The sequence below is a fragment of the Eschrichtius robustus genome, chromosome 2, assembly GCF_028021215.1.
Source record: "Eschrichtius robustus isolate mEscRob2 chromosome 2, mEscRob2.pri, whole genome shotgun sequence".
In the NCBI taxonomy this organism is placed as follows: domain Eukaryota; kingdom Metazoa; phylum Chordata; class Mammalia; order Artiodactyla; family Eschrichtiidae; genus Eschrichtius; species Eschrichtius robustus.
Window position 1 is genome coordinate 147,489,499 of NC_090825.1, and position 16,481 is coordinate 147,505,979.

A 16,481-nucleotide genomic window follows, 5' to 3' on the forward strand; every position below is an offset into this window, starting at 1 on the left:
ATTAGATAGATATCTCATGTTTTATTCAACTAGCTGCTTACCAGTGAACATTTAGGTTATTTCCAACATGTCTGCATGTCCCAACTCATGGATCTGAAGTGTTAAAGTGAAGGGACTATTTTATGATTTGGGTAGAAGTTAGAAGTTCCCAGATTAACAAAAGGTTGAAACACCCGGGACGTCCCAATGCCCAAGTCCATGTTAATCTGCCCCTTTGGCTCATCAGTTACAGGAGCCTCAACTGTCCCTGCCAATGGGCTGGATCAGGAGGTGGTGAGGGGCACGAAGTGGGCCCAGGCATTTATTATGCTGGTTTCTCTACTAACAGGTATTCATTCAGTGATTCAATAGACATTTTCTTTATGCCCAGCACTGCACCGATCTCTGTGGAAACAGGACAGAATTACAGGGTACATCCCATTATGAAATGATTTGAAACAAAGACATGGCTCCAAAATGAATAAAGAGATTAGTTTAACAAATGTTTACTTAAGCCCCCCTCTGGCACAGGTTCTGAGGATGCAAATCTGAGTTGCAGTAGGGTTGTTTCGTGCACACACTCTATTATAAACTTCTGTGCAGGGAGAGGGCCAGTGCAGAGGCATGAATTTAAAACAACACAGGCGTGCTGTGGAGTGAGGCGGGACCCTGCTCTCTCTCCGCAGATAGGCCTCAGTTCCCTGGTGCCTCTCATATGCCTTCTTGCCATGCTGAGTGTTGAGTCTGGAGTGGAAAACACATGTCTTGTATCTTCTGTAGAAGAAGCCTCTAAAAGCTACCCCCTCACAAAGTGATTTTCCAACCCTGCCATTGGGTTATGATGGACTAATGGAAAGATGGATGGGGGTCTCCAATGTGGTACCTTCTACAAGGCTTTCAGAGGTATTTTGACCTGTATGATCTATTTTTCCAATTTTTAAAAAGTATTAATTTTTAAATTAAATTTTACCACAAATTTTATTGTGGTAAAATACACATACATCATTACTGTCTTCGCCTTTTTAAAAAAAATATTTATTTATTTATTTTTGGCTGCGTTGGGTCTTCATTGCTGCACGCGGGCTTTCTCTAGTTGCGGCAAGTGGGGGCTATTATTCCTTGCGGTGCACAGGCTTCTCATTGTGGTGGCTTCTCTTGTTGTGAAGCATGGGCTCTAGGCACACGGGCTTCAGTAGTTGTGGTTCACGGGCTCTAGAGTACAGGCTCAGTAGTTGTGGCACAGGGGCTTAGTTGCTCGGTGGCATGTGGGATCTTCTCGGCCCAGGGCTTGAACCCGTGTCCCCTGCATTGGCAGGCGGATTCTTAACCACTGCGCCACCAGGGAAGTCCCTGCTCTTCACCATTTTTAAGTGTACAATTCAGTGGCATTAAGTATGTTCACACTGTTGTGGAACCATCACCACCACCCATCCATCCAAGAACTCTTTTCATCTTGTAAGACTGAAACCCTGTACCCATCAAACAACAACTTTCCACTCACCCTCCCCAGCCCCTGGCAGCCACCATTCCACTTTCTGTGTGTATGAATTTGCCTACTCCAGGTACCTCATGTAAGTGCAATCATACAGTATTTACCCTTTAAGTGACTGGCTGATTCACTTAGCATTATGTCCTCAAGGTTCATCCACATTGTAGCATGTGTCAGAATGTCTTTCCTTTTCAAGGCTGAAGAGCATTCCGTCCCATGTGTACAACACATTTTGTTTATTCATTCACCCCTTGGTAGTCACTTGGGTTGCTGACCTGACATGACCTTTGAGTCAGGCTCTGACTTTAAGCCACTTCCCCTCTCCTGATGTATGACCTGGCCCAAAACTAAAGTGGGGAAATCTGTAAGGTAAGTGGACATGTTTTAGTAGTGTGCCTTCCCTGGTCACTGTCTACTTTCTACGCTGGATAAAGATAGGATGAAGGATGCTGACCTAAGGGCCTGGTATTTGTGGCTCATTGATTTTTGCTCACTGATTTTTTTTTTATTAGCCTTGAAGTATCTCCTGCTCTGTAGCAAATCCCCAGGGACCAGCCTTTTCCAGGCCAGAGGCAGAGAGTGGATACATCCCACTTCCCATTTCTGACCCCCTTCTCTTTCTGGTTTGGAGCAGCGAGTATTCATTTTCCTGCTGTCTTGGGGCTCCCTGTGGGTCGCTCTTTCCTCTGAAATCCTGCAGCTCTTGCAGTTGGAACCACATAATGAAGAGGCTGATTATATGCTGGACCGTGGTGTGTCCTGGCTGCTTCATGGGCAGAAATCGTGCGGCTCCCCCCAGACTGCAAACACAACGTTCCCTTATGTTGGCTCAGCACTTGATGGCTCCCAAAATGTGTTCGTCTGCATCATGTCATGTCATCCTGAAAGGGCTGGCCCACTTTAGAGATGGTGAAACAGAGGTTCTGGGGAAGTGACTAGGACTTGAGCCCCAAACCAGCGACTCCAGCTCCTCTACCCCAAATCCAGAGGATTTCCTCCTGCACCTTCCCACATGCCTTGACAGTGCTGGGAGGACCCTGATGCCTGGTTGAAAGTATCTGCTGGATAAATGATGTGAGGAAGAGGCCTGGCCGTGGCCACGTGGCCCTGGGTAAGCCCTGAGGTGCCCATGGTTTCTGCCTAGAGGGGACCTCTCTGCTGAAATGGGCAGAGACCCCGAATGGACCAGTGCGGAAGGGATGACGAGGCCCACGGAAACCTCCCGACAGTGCCAAGTTCTCTTTAGGTTTTGAGCAAATCCTAGGAGGTAAAAGCCAAACCAAACCCCCAAAGCATAATACAAAGCCAAGTTACTCATAAAAGGCAGCACCGAATGCTTTGATATTTGCCCCTTTCCTGTGGAACGACAGGCTAACAGCAAAAACATGACCTGGGGCATAGCAATAGTTCCGCTTCAGAAATACCCCAGAATTGTCTCGTGTTTGGTCAGTATGACAAAGAACCGCAGTTCCACGAAAACTGTGGTTCTGTTCCGCATGGAATCCTGGCCCTTTGGACAGACGTGGCTGCTCGATGCAGGGTCAAGAGGAGAGGTGAGGAGGGCAAGTCCTGCTTGCCTGTGTAATAATGAAAGTTCAGACAGATGCAGCTCCTGGTTCTGGCTCTAGCCATGTCCTATCACCTCTGAGCCTCAGTCTGCTCATCTGTAAAATGGAAATAACTAACACCCATCCTGGAGGGTTGTGCTACAGAACAAGTGAGCAAGTGGCTGTAAGGTTTCCATCATATACTAGCTGCTTGATAAACATTCAGTTAACCTCTGGCTCTCTGGACTGTACCAAGTACAACAGTGTGCTGTGGGACTTCCCTGGTGGCACAGTGGTTAAGAATCCGCCGCCTGCCAATGCAGGGGACACGGGTTCGAGCCCTGGTCTGGGAAGATCCCAAATGCCACGAAGCAACTAAGCCCGTGCGCCACAACTACTGAGCCTGCGCTCTAGAGCCCGCGAGCCACAACTGCTGAGCCCACGCGCCTAGAGCCTGTGCTCTGCAACAAGAGAAGCCACCACAGTGAGAAGCCCACGCACTGCAACAAAGTAGCCCCTGCTCGCCGCAACTAGAGAAAGCCCATGCGCAACAACGAAGACCCAGCACAGCCAAAAATAAATAAATAAATAAATAAATAAATAAATTTTTATATATATATTTAAAAAATAGTGTGCTGCTTCCAGGGGCGATTTTAGAGTCAGCAAGGTGATTCAGTTCAATCACAACACCTCGGCTAGAGAGAGAGAGTTTGTGTCTTCAACAAAATTTTAAGTGCACAGCACAGTACTGTTGGCTATTGTACAGCAGACCTCTAGAGCTGATTCCTTCTTGCTTGACTGAAACTTCATGCCTGTTGATTAGTAACTCCTCATTTTTCCCTCCCCCCAGCCCCTGGCGACCACCATTTCACTCTCTGATTCTACGAATTTGACTATTTTAGATAACTCATGTAAGTGGAATCATACGGTATTTGATCTTTCTGTGACTGGCTTATTTCACTTAGCATAACGTCCTTAAGGTTTATCCATGTTGTTGCGTATTGCCGAATTTCTTCTTTCTTTTTTTAATTATTTATTTATTTTATTTTATTTTTGGCTGTGTTGGGTCTTCGTTTCTGTGCGAGGGCTTTCTCTAGTTGCGGCGAGCGGGGGCCACTCTTCATCGCGCTGCGCGGGCCTCTCACTATCGCGGCCTCTCTTGTTGCGGAGCACGGGCTCCAGACGCGCAGGCTCAGTAGTTGTGGCTCACGGGCCCAGTTGCTCCGTGGCATGTGGGATCTTCCCAGACCAGGGCTCGAACCCGTGTCCCCTGCATCGGCAGGCAGATTTTCAACCACTGCGCCACCAGGGAAGCCCCCCCGAATTTCTTCTTTTTAAAGGCTGAATAGTATGCTATTGTATGTACAGGCCACATTTAGGTTGATTCTACATCTTGGCTATTGTAAATAGTGCTGCAACGAACATGGGAGTGCTAATATCTCTTCTAAATCCTGATTTAAATTCCTTTGGACAAATATCCAGAAATAGGATTGCTTGACTATATGGTAGTTCTATTTTTAATTTTTTGAGGAACCTGCATACTGTTTTTCATAGTGGCTGCATTTTGCATTCCCACAAACAGTGTGCAAGACTTCCAGTTTCTCTATATCCTCACCAACACCTGTTGTCTTGTTTTTTTTTACATCTTTATTGAAGTATAATTGCTTTACAACATTGTATTAGTTTCTGCTGTATAACAAAGTGAATCAGTTATATGTATACATATATCCCCATATCCCCTCCCTCTTGAGCCTCCCTCCCACCTTCCCTATGCCACCCCTCTAGGTGGTCACAAAGCACCAAGCTGACCTCCCTGTGCTATGCAGCTGCTTCCCACTAGCTATCTGTTTTACATTTGGTAGTGTATATATGTTACTGCCACTCTCTCACTTCGTCCCAGCTTACCCTTCCCCCTCCCCGTGTCCTCAAGTCCATTCTCTACGTCTGAGTCTTTATTCCTGTCCTGCCCCTAGGTTCATCAGAACCACTTTTTTTTAGATTCCATATATATGTGTTAGCATACAGTATTTGTTTTTCTCTTTCTGACTTACTTCATGTTATTGTTTTTGATACTAGCCATCCTGACAGATGTGAGGTGATATCATATTGTGGTTTTGATTTGCATTTCCCTGATGATTAGCCGACACTGAGCAACTTTTCATATATCTGTTGGTCATTTGTGTATCTTCCCTGGAGAAATGTCTATTCAAGCCCTTGGCCCATTTAAAAATTGGGTTATTAGCTCTTTTTGTTATTGAGATGTATAAGTTCCTTAGATATTGATATTTTGGGGATTAACCCCTTATCAGATATGTGATTTGCAAATATTTGCTCCCATTTTGTAGTTTGCCTTTTCACTCTATAGATTATTTATTTTGCTGTGCAGAAGCTTTTTAGTTTGATGTATTCCCACTTCTTTATTTTCGTTTTTGTTGCCTATGATTTTCGTGTCATATCCATGAGATCATTGCCAAGAGCCCTGAAATAAATCCATGGATATGGTCAACTGATCCTCAACAAAGGTGCCAAGAATACACGGCGGGGAGAGGACAGCTTCTTCAACAAATGGTGCTGGGAAAACTGGATATCCATATGCAAAAGAATGAAATTGGGCCCTTATCTTATACCATACACAAAAATCAACTCAAAATGGATTAAAGCCTTAAACATAAGACCTGAAACTATAAAATTCCTAGAAGAAAGAACTTCCCCAACTTGCTTCCCGCGAGCGTGACCAGGCTCTGCAGAGCTTCCTCTGGTAGTAAGCAACAGAAGCTGGCTAGATTAAAAAACAGTTTTTGTTGCTGTTGCATCACTGTTTTTATTTTTACTTTTAGGGTACGTGATACCAGTTTTACATTGTGGTTGTGATATAAAATTTTCTCTAAAATATATATTTTTAAAGAAGTTAAAAAAGTGAATATAAAGAAAAATATTAATAATAATATAGGTAGCAGAATATGGTAAAAATCTTCAGGGGAGGTCTCAAGGGACTGGAGTCTGGTAAACACTACTGTTATACTGCCTATAGAGTTTACTTTAAAACATTAGGGTTGGCCAAAATGTTTGCTTGGGTTTTTCGTAAGATGTCATGGAAAAACCCAAACGAACTTTTTGGTCAACCCAATACTACAGCACAGTAGAGGGGGTGGGGAAGGGAAGGATTGGGAGTTTGGGATTAGCAGATGCAAACTAGTATATATAGGATGGACAAACAACAAGGTCCTACTGCACAGCACAGGGAACTATATGCAATATCCTATGATAAACCATAATGGAAAAGAATGTGAAAAAAATATATATATATAACTGAGTCACTTTGCTGTACAGCAGAAATTAACACAACATTGTAAATGAACTATACTTCAATAAAATAAAAAATAAAAATAAAAAAACAAAATACTACAGCACGGGCATACACACTCACACGTTCATAGGTGTGTATGTGTGTGTGTGTGTGTGTGTGTGTTAGATTTAACCTACACTCTAATAATGGTGAGTTAATATCTGAAGTACCCTCATCGGGAATGAACACTTCAGCAAGTAGGAGACTCTAATCACAAGTTCTCATTTCAGAAAAGGCTACTTTGGGGCTTCAGCTATCTTCACCTCTGACCAACACTATAGCCTCTATTTACTAGCATAACAGTTGTTAGAAATAATTTCCTTCACTGGTGAAATGAGGGGTGGCCCTTGCATGAACAGAACACGGCGAGCCCAGCATTATACATCCTTCTTCTTGGTACCCTGGTTCTAGGATTCCGAATCCTCTGTGTTCTACCTCTTCTTGAAGATTTTACTGTCAGACTATGGTTAGGATTAGCTGATCCTGCCACTAGGATACCACTGCATCTGTCTTAAGGAAACTTTCATGCAAAGCGGTGTCAGACAAGACAGCTGGTGTTTCACTGAGTTTATACAACAACTTGAGAGTCTGTTTAGGGAACTGCTTGATAACAAATGCTTGTATGTGTGGCAGGATTTGGCTGAGTCTCGTTTTCATTGTGTCTTTTGATGAACAGAAGTCCTTAAATTTACTGTAGTCAAATAAATCAATCTTTTTATGCTTGGTACTTTTTGTGTCTTTAGAAGTCCCTCTATACCTAGAGATTATGAAGATATTTTCCTATTTTTATCTTCTAAAACCTTTTATAATTACCTCTTACATTTAGGTCTTCAATGTACTTGGAAATGATTCCATGTGTGTGCAAGGCAGGGGCTAGTTATCTTTTTTGTTTTTTCCAATACGGATACCTATTTACTGAGGAATCCTACCTTTCCTCAATGATCTACAAAGCCGCTTTTGTTAGTATCAAAGTGTCCAAATACACATAGGTCTGTTTCTGGGTTCTCTATTTTGTTCCAATGGTTGTCTGTCCTTGTGCCAACACCATACTATGTTAAATACTGTAACTTTATGATAGGTCTGGTAGAGCAGAAAGTTTCTTCCTAGCTGGTAGCTAGGTTTGGGGACATCTACAGCCTTCCTCTATCTTTACCTATTGGAAACTACCAATTTCTACCAAGATAAGGCGGACAGCGATAGATCAAATTGGCTTAAGTCAGCTCACAACAATGTCAATAACAGAGACCAGATCTTACATAAAGGTCTATGCAGTCTCTAAAAGACTTCACAGGCCTTGTAACAAAAGGGATGGTTTCATCTCCTTTCAGGAGGGCAGTTCCCTTGAAGCTAAGCCCAGGGAATTTGGCCAACTAAAACCCCCAAATAACTGCTCTGCTTCTTATGATGCATTAATAGCAGGGGTGGTAACTTCCATGCGGCTCATGTAACATAAGGTAACATAAGCAGTTTCTTCCCTGTGGTTAATCCAGGTCAATTCATGATCTCTGGACCATTCCAAGCATAGCCAGATGCAGGCAGCTGCTGCTGTCCCTTATCCCTCCAAGATTTTATGTTTCCTTTTCCAAATCAAATATCCAGGGGTTCGGGAAGCCCTGGGTGAGAGGAAGGTGTGACTGGAGAGAAGTTGGGTGGGCTGGGGAAGAAGCAGGAGAGCACATTTGGGCCGAGGTTTCTGGGAAGGTACCAGGTGGAACTTGCCAGCTGGCTAAGGTGACCCCAAGGGTTCAAAGTTCTTCCCAGCAGGGCCTGGACAAAGGAATTTTAGGCTCTAGAGGTTTGGAAAAGGACAAAGAGCAAAGATCTGAACTTTCCTCTGAGATCTGGGAGGCAGCAGTGGTGTCTTTGTGCCTGAATGACGAACCCTGCCCCTCATCCCCATCCCTTTTTTAAGGGTATCCTTAGGAGAGAGAAGCGTCTGAGTCTATCTGCTTCTATGAAACACACGCTTAACTATTTTGGCCTCTTGAATTTGTACTTTCTTAGAGAGGCCATAAGTGGTATGCGAGTGCCAAGTCCTAAAAGGGCTGGGTTCATCTCTCAAAGTCTCGAATACTGTTATTGTGAGTAACTTTGTTGGGCCTCCATTTCCTCATCAACACGAAGGGAAAAAGAACACGCCCTCCATGTTTTTGGCTGGATGATACGTGGTCATGTCTGGTAAAGAGGAGATGGCCAATCAGGAGTGATTTTCTGCCCTTCCATGACATCTCCTGCCAAGAGAGGGGCGTCTATCCCCACACTTTCCCCCTTCAAAATTTTTCTACAGACTTACTGAAGTATAATTTATGCACCATAAAATTCACCCATTATAAGTACACAATTCAATGATTCAAATTCAAATTATAGAGTTGGGCAACCATCACCACATTCTAGTTTTAGAACTTTTCCATCACCTCAAAAATGTCCCCAACCTCATTTGCAGTCAATCTCCATTTCCACTGCCCCAAGGCCCAGGAAACCACTGACCTGCTTTCTCTAAATTTGCCTTTTCTGCACATTTCATGTAAATGGAATCATACAATATATAGTCTTTTGCATCTGTCTTCTTTTGCATAGCATCATGTTTTTGAGATTCATTCATCTTGCAGCATTAATCAGTATTTCACTGTCGAACAATATTCTATTGTGTGCCTTATTCCACATTTTCTTTATCTATTCTCCAGATGATAGACATATGGATTGCTTCCAATTTGGGGCTATTACGAATTAATGCTGCTATGAACAATTGCATCCAATTCTTTGTGTGGACAGTTTTCACTTCTTGTGAGTATGTACCTGAGAGTAATCGTATGATAAATTTCACTTTTGAAGAAACTGCCAAACTGTTTCCCAAAGTGGTTTCCATCATATGTCTCCAGCAGAATAAAGAGCTCCACTTTCTCTCACATCCTCACCTCTTGTGTGTCTTGTTGATTACAGCCATTCTGGAGGCTGTGTAGGCATCTCATCATGGTTTTATTTTTCATTGCCCTGATGATTAATGATGTTGAACAACTTTTTATGTGTTTATTAAGCATTGTATGTCTTCATGGGTGAAGTTTCTTTTCAATCTTTTGTCTATTTTTAAACTGGGTTGTCTTTTCATTTTTGAGTTGTAAGAGTTGTTTATATAGTCTCAACACAAGTCCTTTCTCAGATATATGACTTATAAATATTTTCTCCTAATCTGTGGTGTGTCTTTTCATTTTCTTCATGATATCTTTTGAAGCACAGAAATGTGTAAGCTTAATGAAGTCGAGCATATCAATTTTTCTCTTTTGGTGTTATATCTAAGAACTCTTTGCCTAAACCAAGCTCATGAAGATTCTCTTTTATGCTTTCTTCTAGAAGTTTTATAGTTTTAGCTTTTATATTTAGGTCTATGATCCATTTTGAGTTGAGCTGATTTTTTATGCATGGTGTGAGGTCAGGGTCCAATTTTAAAAACTTATTTTTTATTTTTTTGCATGTGGATATCCCATGATCCCACCATTTGTTAAAAAGACTACCCTTTCCCACTGAATTTCTTGGTACCTTCGTTGAAAATCAATTGAGTATAAATCTGAAGAGTTTACTTCTAGACTCTCAGTTCTCTTCCAGTAGTCCATCTGCCTATCCTTACACCAGTATTACAGTCTTTTTTTTCTCCCCCCAATAAATAAATAAATTATTTATTTATTTATTTTTGGCTGTGTTGGGTCTTCATTGCTGCACGCGGGCTTTCTATAGTTGCAGTGAGGGGGGCTACTCTTTGTTGCGGTGCGCGGGCTTCTCATTGTGGTGGCTTCTCTTGTGCCGAGCACGGGGTCTAGGTGCGCAGGCTTCAGTAGTTGTGGCACGTGGGCTCAGTAGTGGTGGCTCACAGGCTCTAGAGTGCAGGCGCAGTAGTTGTGGCACATGCGTTTAGTTGCTCCGTGGCATGTGGGATCTTCCCGACCAGGGATCTAACCCGCGTCCCCTGCATTGGCAGGTGGATTCTTAACCACTGCACCACCAGGGAAGTGCTACGCCAGTACTACAGTCTTGATTACTGTAGCTTCATGAGAAGTTTGGAAAATGGGTAGTACAATTTTGTTCTCTAATTTTGTTCTTCTTTTTCAAAATTGTTTTGGCTATTCTGAGCCCTTTGCACTTCCTCATACACTTTAGGATCAGCTTGTTCATTTCTACAAAAAAGCCTACTAAGATTTTGGCAGAGATTGCATTGACTCTGTGCATCAACTGGGGGAGAAATGCCAATTTAACACTGTTGAGTCTCCTAATCCATTAGTATGGAATGTCTCTCCATTCATTTAGAGTTTCTTTAACGTCCCTCAACCATGTTTTGTAGTTTCAGTATATAAACCTTGTACTTCTTTTATTAAATTTATTCCTAATTATTTTATTCTTTTTGATGCTATTGTGAGTGGAATTATTTTCTTAATTTCATTTTTGGGTTGTTCCCTACTAGTAGATGGAAATACAATTGATTTTTTAATATTTGTCTTGAGTCCTGTAATCTTACTAAGCTCATTTATAAGTTCTAGCAGGTTTTTTTGTGGACTCCTTATGGTTTTCTACAATAGAATCATGTCATCCGTGAATCAAGGCAGTCTTACTTCTTCCTTTCTAATCTGTATGCCTTTTATTCCTTTTTCTTGCCTGCTTACACCAGCTAGACTCTCCAGTAAAATGTAGATCAGAGGTGGAGAGAGCAAATATACTTTGCTTTTGCTCCTGATCTTAGGGGGAGAAAGCATTCACTGCTCCATTTTTAAGGCATTTTTTCTATTCCTACCCTTCTCCAATCAAACTGCTAGTGATTTTAAGTTAGAGGAATAAATACTAAAGATTAGGGAAGCTAAACAAAAGAAAAATATGCTTCTTTCTTGACATCAGCCTCAAATCAAACAAAACATAACCAAAAGGCAGGGAGGCCCCTTGTGGTTGAGAACATTTAAGGGATTGGAAGCCAGCTGCACTGTCCAACAGGGGTTGGCTGAATAACTTCTAGAACATTCATGCACAATGGAATACTACGTAACCATTAAAAGCAGGTTCAAGAAGATTTTTTTAATAGCATGGGGAAATTCTTTTAATATGAGAGAAAAGAAAAAGAGCAACAAAAATAACACATATGGGATGATCTCAACACCATAAAGAAATACATGCAGAGAGAAAGGAGAGAAAGGAAATATGTAAAAACCTTCATAATTGTTGCCTCTGAGTTAAAGGATCATGGGTGATTGGTTTTTCTAATTTCTTTACATTTTTTTCACCTGTACAGATCTTTCACAATGGGCATCCTGTAGTCAGAAAAGGAAAAGAAAAACAAAACAAACAAACAAAAAAACCCCAAAACTACCCACGGGGAAGACACGAGACACAGGGAAGTGCTGGCATTTCTCAGACTTACCTTACAGTATTCATCGATTGGTATCAGGCGTTTGACGGCCACGTCCCGAATGTGGCTCCGTCGGAAGAGAATTTTGCCTGCAGGAGATGAGAGTGCACACAGCGTTGTAAGGGAGCATTGACAAGCTCTCAGCAACCTGGGAGGATGAGGATGTGGCTACCTCTGGTAGGCCTGAGTGGTACCTAAATTCCTGGCTGCCATCCATACCTGCTGCTGGGCGTCCACAGGGCCTGGATGACCCCATGCTTGGTCCTCCAAAGCCCTGTTCACAGCTCTAGTGCAAGGGCTTGAGGGAGTGGGGCTCAGTGGATAAGTTTTGGTGAGATAAGGGAGGCTGGAATCAAACCAAGGAAGGAAGACCTGATGATCGGAGGTCGCCTGTCCAACTATAAGATTCTCAGGTGCGGTGAGCACTTCAGCGAACACTCAGATATGCCCTCACCCGACAGCTCAGTCTCCTTCCCTCCTCTTTCTTTGTATACCTTCTGCTCTAGTCTGATGTCTTCCCAATACTCCACACTCTCTCATAATTCTGTGCCTTTCCCTCTGCCTGGAATACCTTCCCCATCCAACCTCACCCACTACCCCTGCTGGGAAACTCTTACAGACTTCAAATGGGTTAAGAGTTCCTGTCTCTTTCAGAACAGACTTGTGGTTGCCAAGGCGGGGGGGGAAATATTGGGAGTTTAGGATTAGCAGAGGCAAACTAGTATATATAGGATGGATAAACAATAGGGTCCTATTATATAGCACAGGGAACTACATTCGATATCCTGTGATAAACCATAATGGAAAAGAATATGAAAAAGAATATATATATATATGTATAACTGAATCACTTTGATGTACAGCAGAAATTAACACAACATTGTAAATCAACTATACTTCAATAAAATTAAAAAAAAAAAAAAAGAGTTCCTGTCTCTGATTGTACACATCACATTGTCGATTTACATGTCTTCTTCCTTCCTACTAGTCATGGGGCTCCGCCCAAATAGGGATTGACTGGGCTTTAGTCAATTTTTTGCCCCTGCCACATGGCACTCACCTTTGATCAATGCAAGAAGGTGGATTCCACCCGCCAGGACGACAAATCCCTTCAATTCCTTCGCCAATAAGTGTTTGTAACAGAGGGCTCCAAGCCCTCCTATCACACCGAATACTAACACAGTCCATTCACTACTTGCTGGGTGACATCTGAGCCCTGGGCTGTGGTACCAGAACCTCCAGTGTGACATATGGGCAGAGGACATGGGTCACAGGCAAAGACAAGTATATAAATGATGCCACTGAGGGTCTCAGGAAATAATCTAAGATGCTGAAACATTATGGGTGAGGTTTGTTTCAAGCAAATCAGCGGGTTCCCGAGAGTCTTAAAGGAGATCCTCTCACGGGGAGATGGTGGCAAAGTTCATGCACTGAGGATCCAGACAGCATGGCCACACCATTCTGGATTTGTCACAGAGACAGGGGCCAGAAAATCAGAAATAAGACACCAAGGAGCGACAAAGAGGTGGGGGATGGAGACAAGTCCCCCTGCCATGCTCATGCGGGGCGACCAGGAGGTCTCTAGGGGTCAAAAAGGAAGGCACAGGGAGACCACAGCTCTCCAGACTGCAGAGCATGGAGACCTACTAAGAACTTCACCTACTTCTGGTCCAAGGAGGTAGGTCCTGGAGAAGAATTTGGGTTATGAGGCTGGCAGGGTGAGGAGAGGTTAACCACTGATCTGAGATGGCGCTGGTGAGACTGCTGTCTCCATGGGTCAACCTTGGGTGAGCAGGGACAAGACGGTAGGAAAGGCCCATAAAGAGTTTTCATCATAGGACAGAATCGAAAGGGATGATGGGAAACAACCTATTGACTTTTAAAGATTTGCAATGCAAGGTGGTCAGGGAGATTTGTACCCAAAAAGACCATATGGTTAAGGTCACATTTAAAATAATCTGACAACTTGCTCTTGGGCAAAAAGGCACAATCAGGAAATGAAGTAGATATGGTCAACCTAATAGTAATCCTTTTTTTGTTCATTTCCATTTAATTAAAAAAGAACCCACAATGAGATGAAATACATATTCCTTATATTCCTTAATAACAAGGATCTCTTTCTTTATAATGGTGATGGGTTTAATTCTGATGAGTGAGTCAAATTTCTGATACACCACGCTTGTTAGAAGAGAAAAAAATCTAGAAGAAAATGCATCACAGGGTTCATAGCGCTTGTCTCCGAGGGTAGAAGACAAAGCCTTTTTGTGTTCTTCTTTATACTTTCCCCAAAGTGCCTACTATAAACATTGATTGCTCTGGGAATCAGAAAATTTTCATGTCATTTAAAACGAAAAAAGCAAATTATGCAGCAAAGTGGGAAGGAGTTTACAACCTGGCCTCCCTAGAACCGATGATATTCCCTCATTCACTCCCTAGGGGCAGGCTCTGTGTGAGCCCTCTGTGTGCAGGCACTGGGCGCCTGCCTTCCTGGCACTGGTGCTTTCCAACAGGGAGGGCCCCTGCTGACATTCTGGGTGGGGCAGTCCTTCCCTGGGTGGGAGTAATAATTACCACCCTCATGGTTGGGACCACTTGAAGATCAGAATTCCTAGGAGAATCCTGAACCTTCAGGAAAAATAAGAAGTGTGTGCCGGTGAAGAGAAATCCTACACAGCAAACGCTTCCTGCCCTCTAATCTATTTCTCAAAATGGGAGAAGGGGTGCCTATCAAAAACATTTTGGTGCCTACCAAAAACATTTTGGTCCCAGTTTGGTATAATTTCCCCTTCTATAAAATCAGAGGAAGGGTGGAGAGAGGGGTGTACAGGCCTCTTACTGAGAAGGCTGTGACCTGACTCGAAAAATTTACAGTGGGCATGGTGCTAGCACCGGCCCGGCACAGGCTCACCTCAGAGCCACCACGGCCCAAGAGAATTCGCCTGAGGCCTGGCCTGCAGGGGCTGGGAGAGGACCAAGAACTCAGGCGCCTTCAACGTCTCCTGGGGGTGGGACACAATAATGTCATTCTTCTTCCTGTGTGGCCTCAGTGAGTCTCTGGGCACATGTCAGGTGCCCGGCCAGCAGTGGGGACAGGAAGTCCCCTCGGCAGGAGTAGCACGTGCAGGGGAGGCCACAGGCTCCAGAGGGTCAGTGAGGCCCCAGGCCAATCCCAGGGGGGTCTATTCCTTCCTGTGCTGCCTTGGGAAATGCATTTACCTGTCAGAGCCTCAGTCTCCTCATCTGTAAAATGGGAGAGCAGCCCCTATCTCTTAGTAGTCATCTCCGTGATACACCAGCACAGGGCTTGGCCCTCCCTAGGTGCTTAAAAAAGGGTAATTACTTTGTTTAAAAAATAGGTTACATGATACTGCCTTACATTCTACAAGGAAGAGCACCTCTCCTTTCCTCAGCCCCCAACTTGGTTTCTTAAGATCTGCCTCCGACAGGCTAATTCATCATTTATCCACAGCGGAGTGGAGTTACCGCTCAGGCCCTGGGCTATGGGGCAGAACAGAGTGGCCAGCGCCCCCCAGCGCCCCCCACCCCCCGGCCGGTGCCTCCAGGTGAAATGCGGATCTGCGCCTGCTGTGAAGCTTCTGTGTGAGTCACGGAGAAGGAGGGCTAGCGAGCCCACACCCAGCCCTCCCCTCAGGCCAGCCTTCCTGGAATGGGAAGGGTGCTCAGAGGAGAGAACAGCCTTTGGTGGGAACGAGCAGGCTTTTGTTTTCCATAGTGGAGGAAGGCCAAACTGTAATTCTTATTTTTCAAGCCGCATCCTCTGCCAAGTTGGCTTCCCCAGCTCTTGCTGGGATGGAAAATTGCACAGGGCTGCTCTCCCCAGCCCCCCGCCTTTGTGCTAACATGAAACTCGCTTTTGTTCTGCTGACGTGGCAGTCTTGGCAGAAAACTGACCCCTAGGAGAGGGGCCGTTTCTCCCACCCGTCCCTGCCCTTGGCCTCGGCCTCAAGGAAAAGCTAAGAGGTGGGCTGGGAAGGGATGCTCCAGGGGTCTTAGGGCCCAACGGGGCCTCTCCAAGCTGCAAGTGGGTGTCCTGAGCAGGAACAATGGAGCCAATTCCCTGAGAACAGCATTTTCATGAATTCGTGGGTGGAAAAGGATTACGTAACCACGAAAGCTTTCAGGGGCTGGGGAGAGGGTCGGCTCAAGTTCTTCCCTGTCCTGGGAAGTTTTTCCAGAGCTGGTTTTGCCTTTCACCGGCAAAGAGTTATAACTCACTGCTTTCCTTTTTTTCCTTGAAGAAAAATATACATTTAGAGCCCATTTCAACTTAAATATCCAGATTGATCATTTAAGTAGGACTCCGAGATATGAAAGGCCCCAAAATTCCAAAGGAATGTCCCAGGACCCTGTTTCTGCCTTTACTGAGAACCTTCTATGTACCAGGGAGAGAAGTTTGTGAAGCAGGGGTCACTGTCCCATTTTATACATGAGAAACTGAGGCTCAAAGGTGGGGGGAGATGTCGTATGCTTGAGGTCACAGGACTGGGCCTACTGAACTCCAAAGCACATGCTTTGGGCGCTGAGATGTGGTTACTTCAGCTGGCATACCGGCTTTCCTCCAATAAGGAAAAAAATTCCAGTGTTCTCTCCCCATGGAAGAAATAAAAACATTAGGTTTTTTTAGGCAAATGATCTCCCAGTAAATGGGGGCCTGGCAAATACATCTACCCTGTCTCTAAACTCACTCAATGATGACAGTATCCAGAAGAACACACT

The 16,481-nt window shown here is 44.0% G+C and overlaps 1 protein-coding gene across 2 annotated transcripts in view; it reads right to left on the reverse strand.

Moving 5' to 3' along the window:
- Positions 1–16,481, reverse strand: part of SH3PXD2B (SH3 and PX domains 2B) — a 112,066-nt gene that overhangs the window by 48,228 nt on the left and 47,357 nt on the right. For both annotated transcript variants that reach the window (XM_068536367.1, XM_068536366.1), the window contains exon 4: positions 11,757–11,833. In XM_068536367.1, coding sequence (XP_068392468.1) covers positions 11,757–11,833 — 77 coding nt within the window. The remainder of the gene's footprint in view (positions 1–11,756; positions 11,834–16,481) is intronic.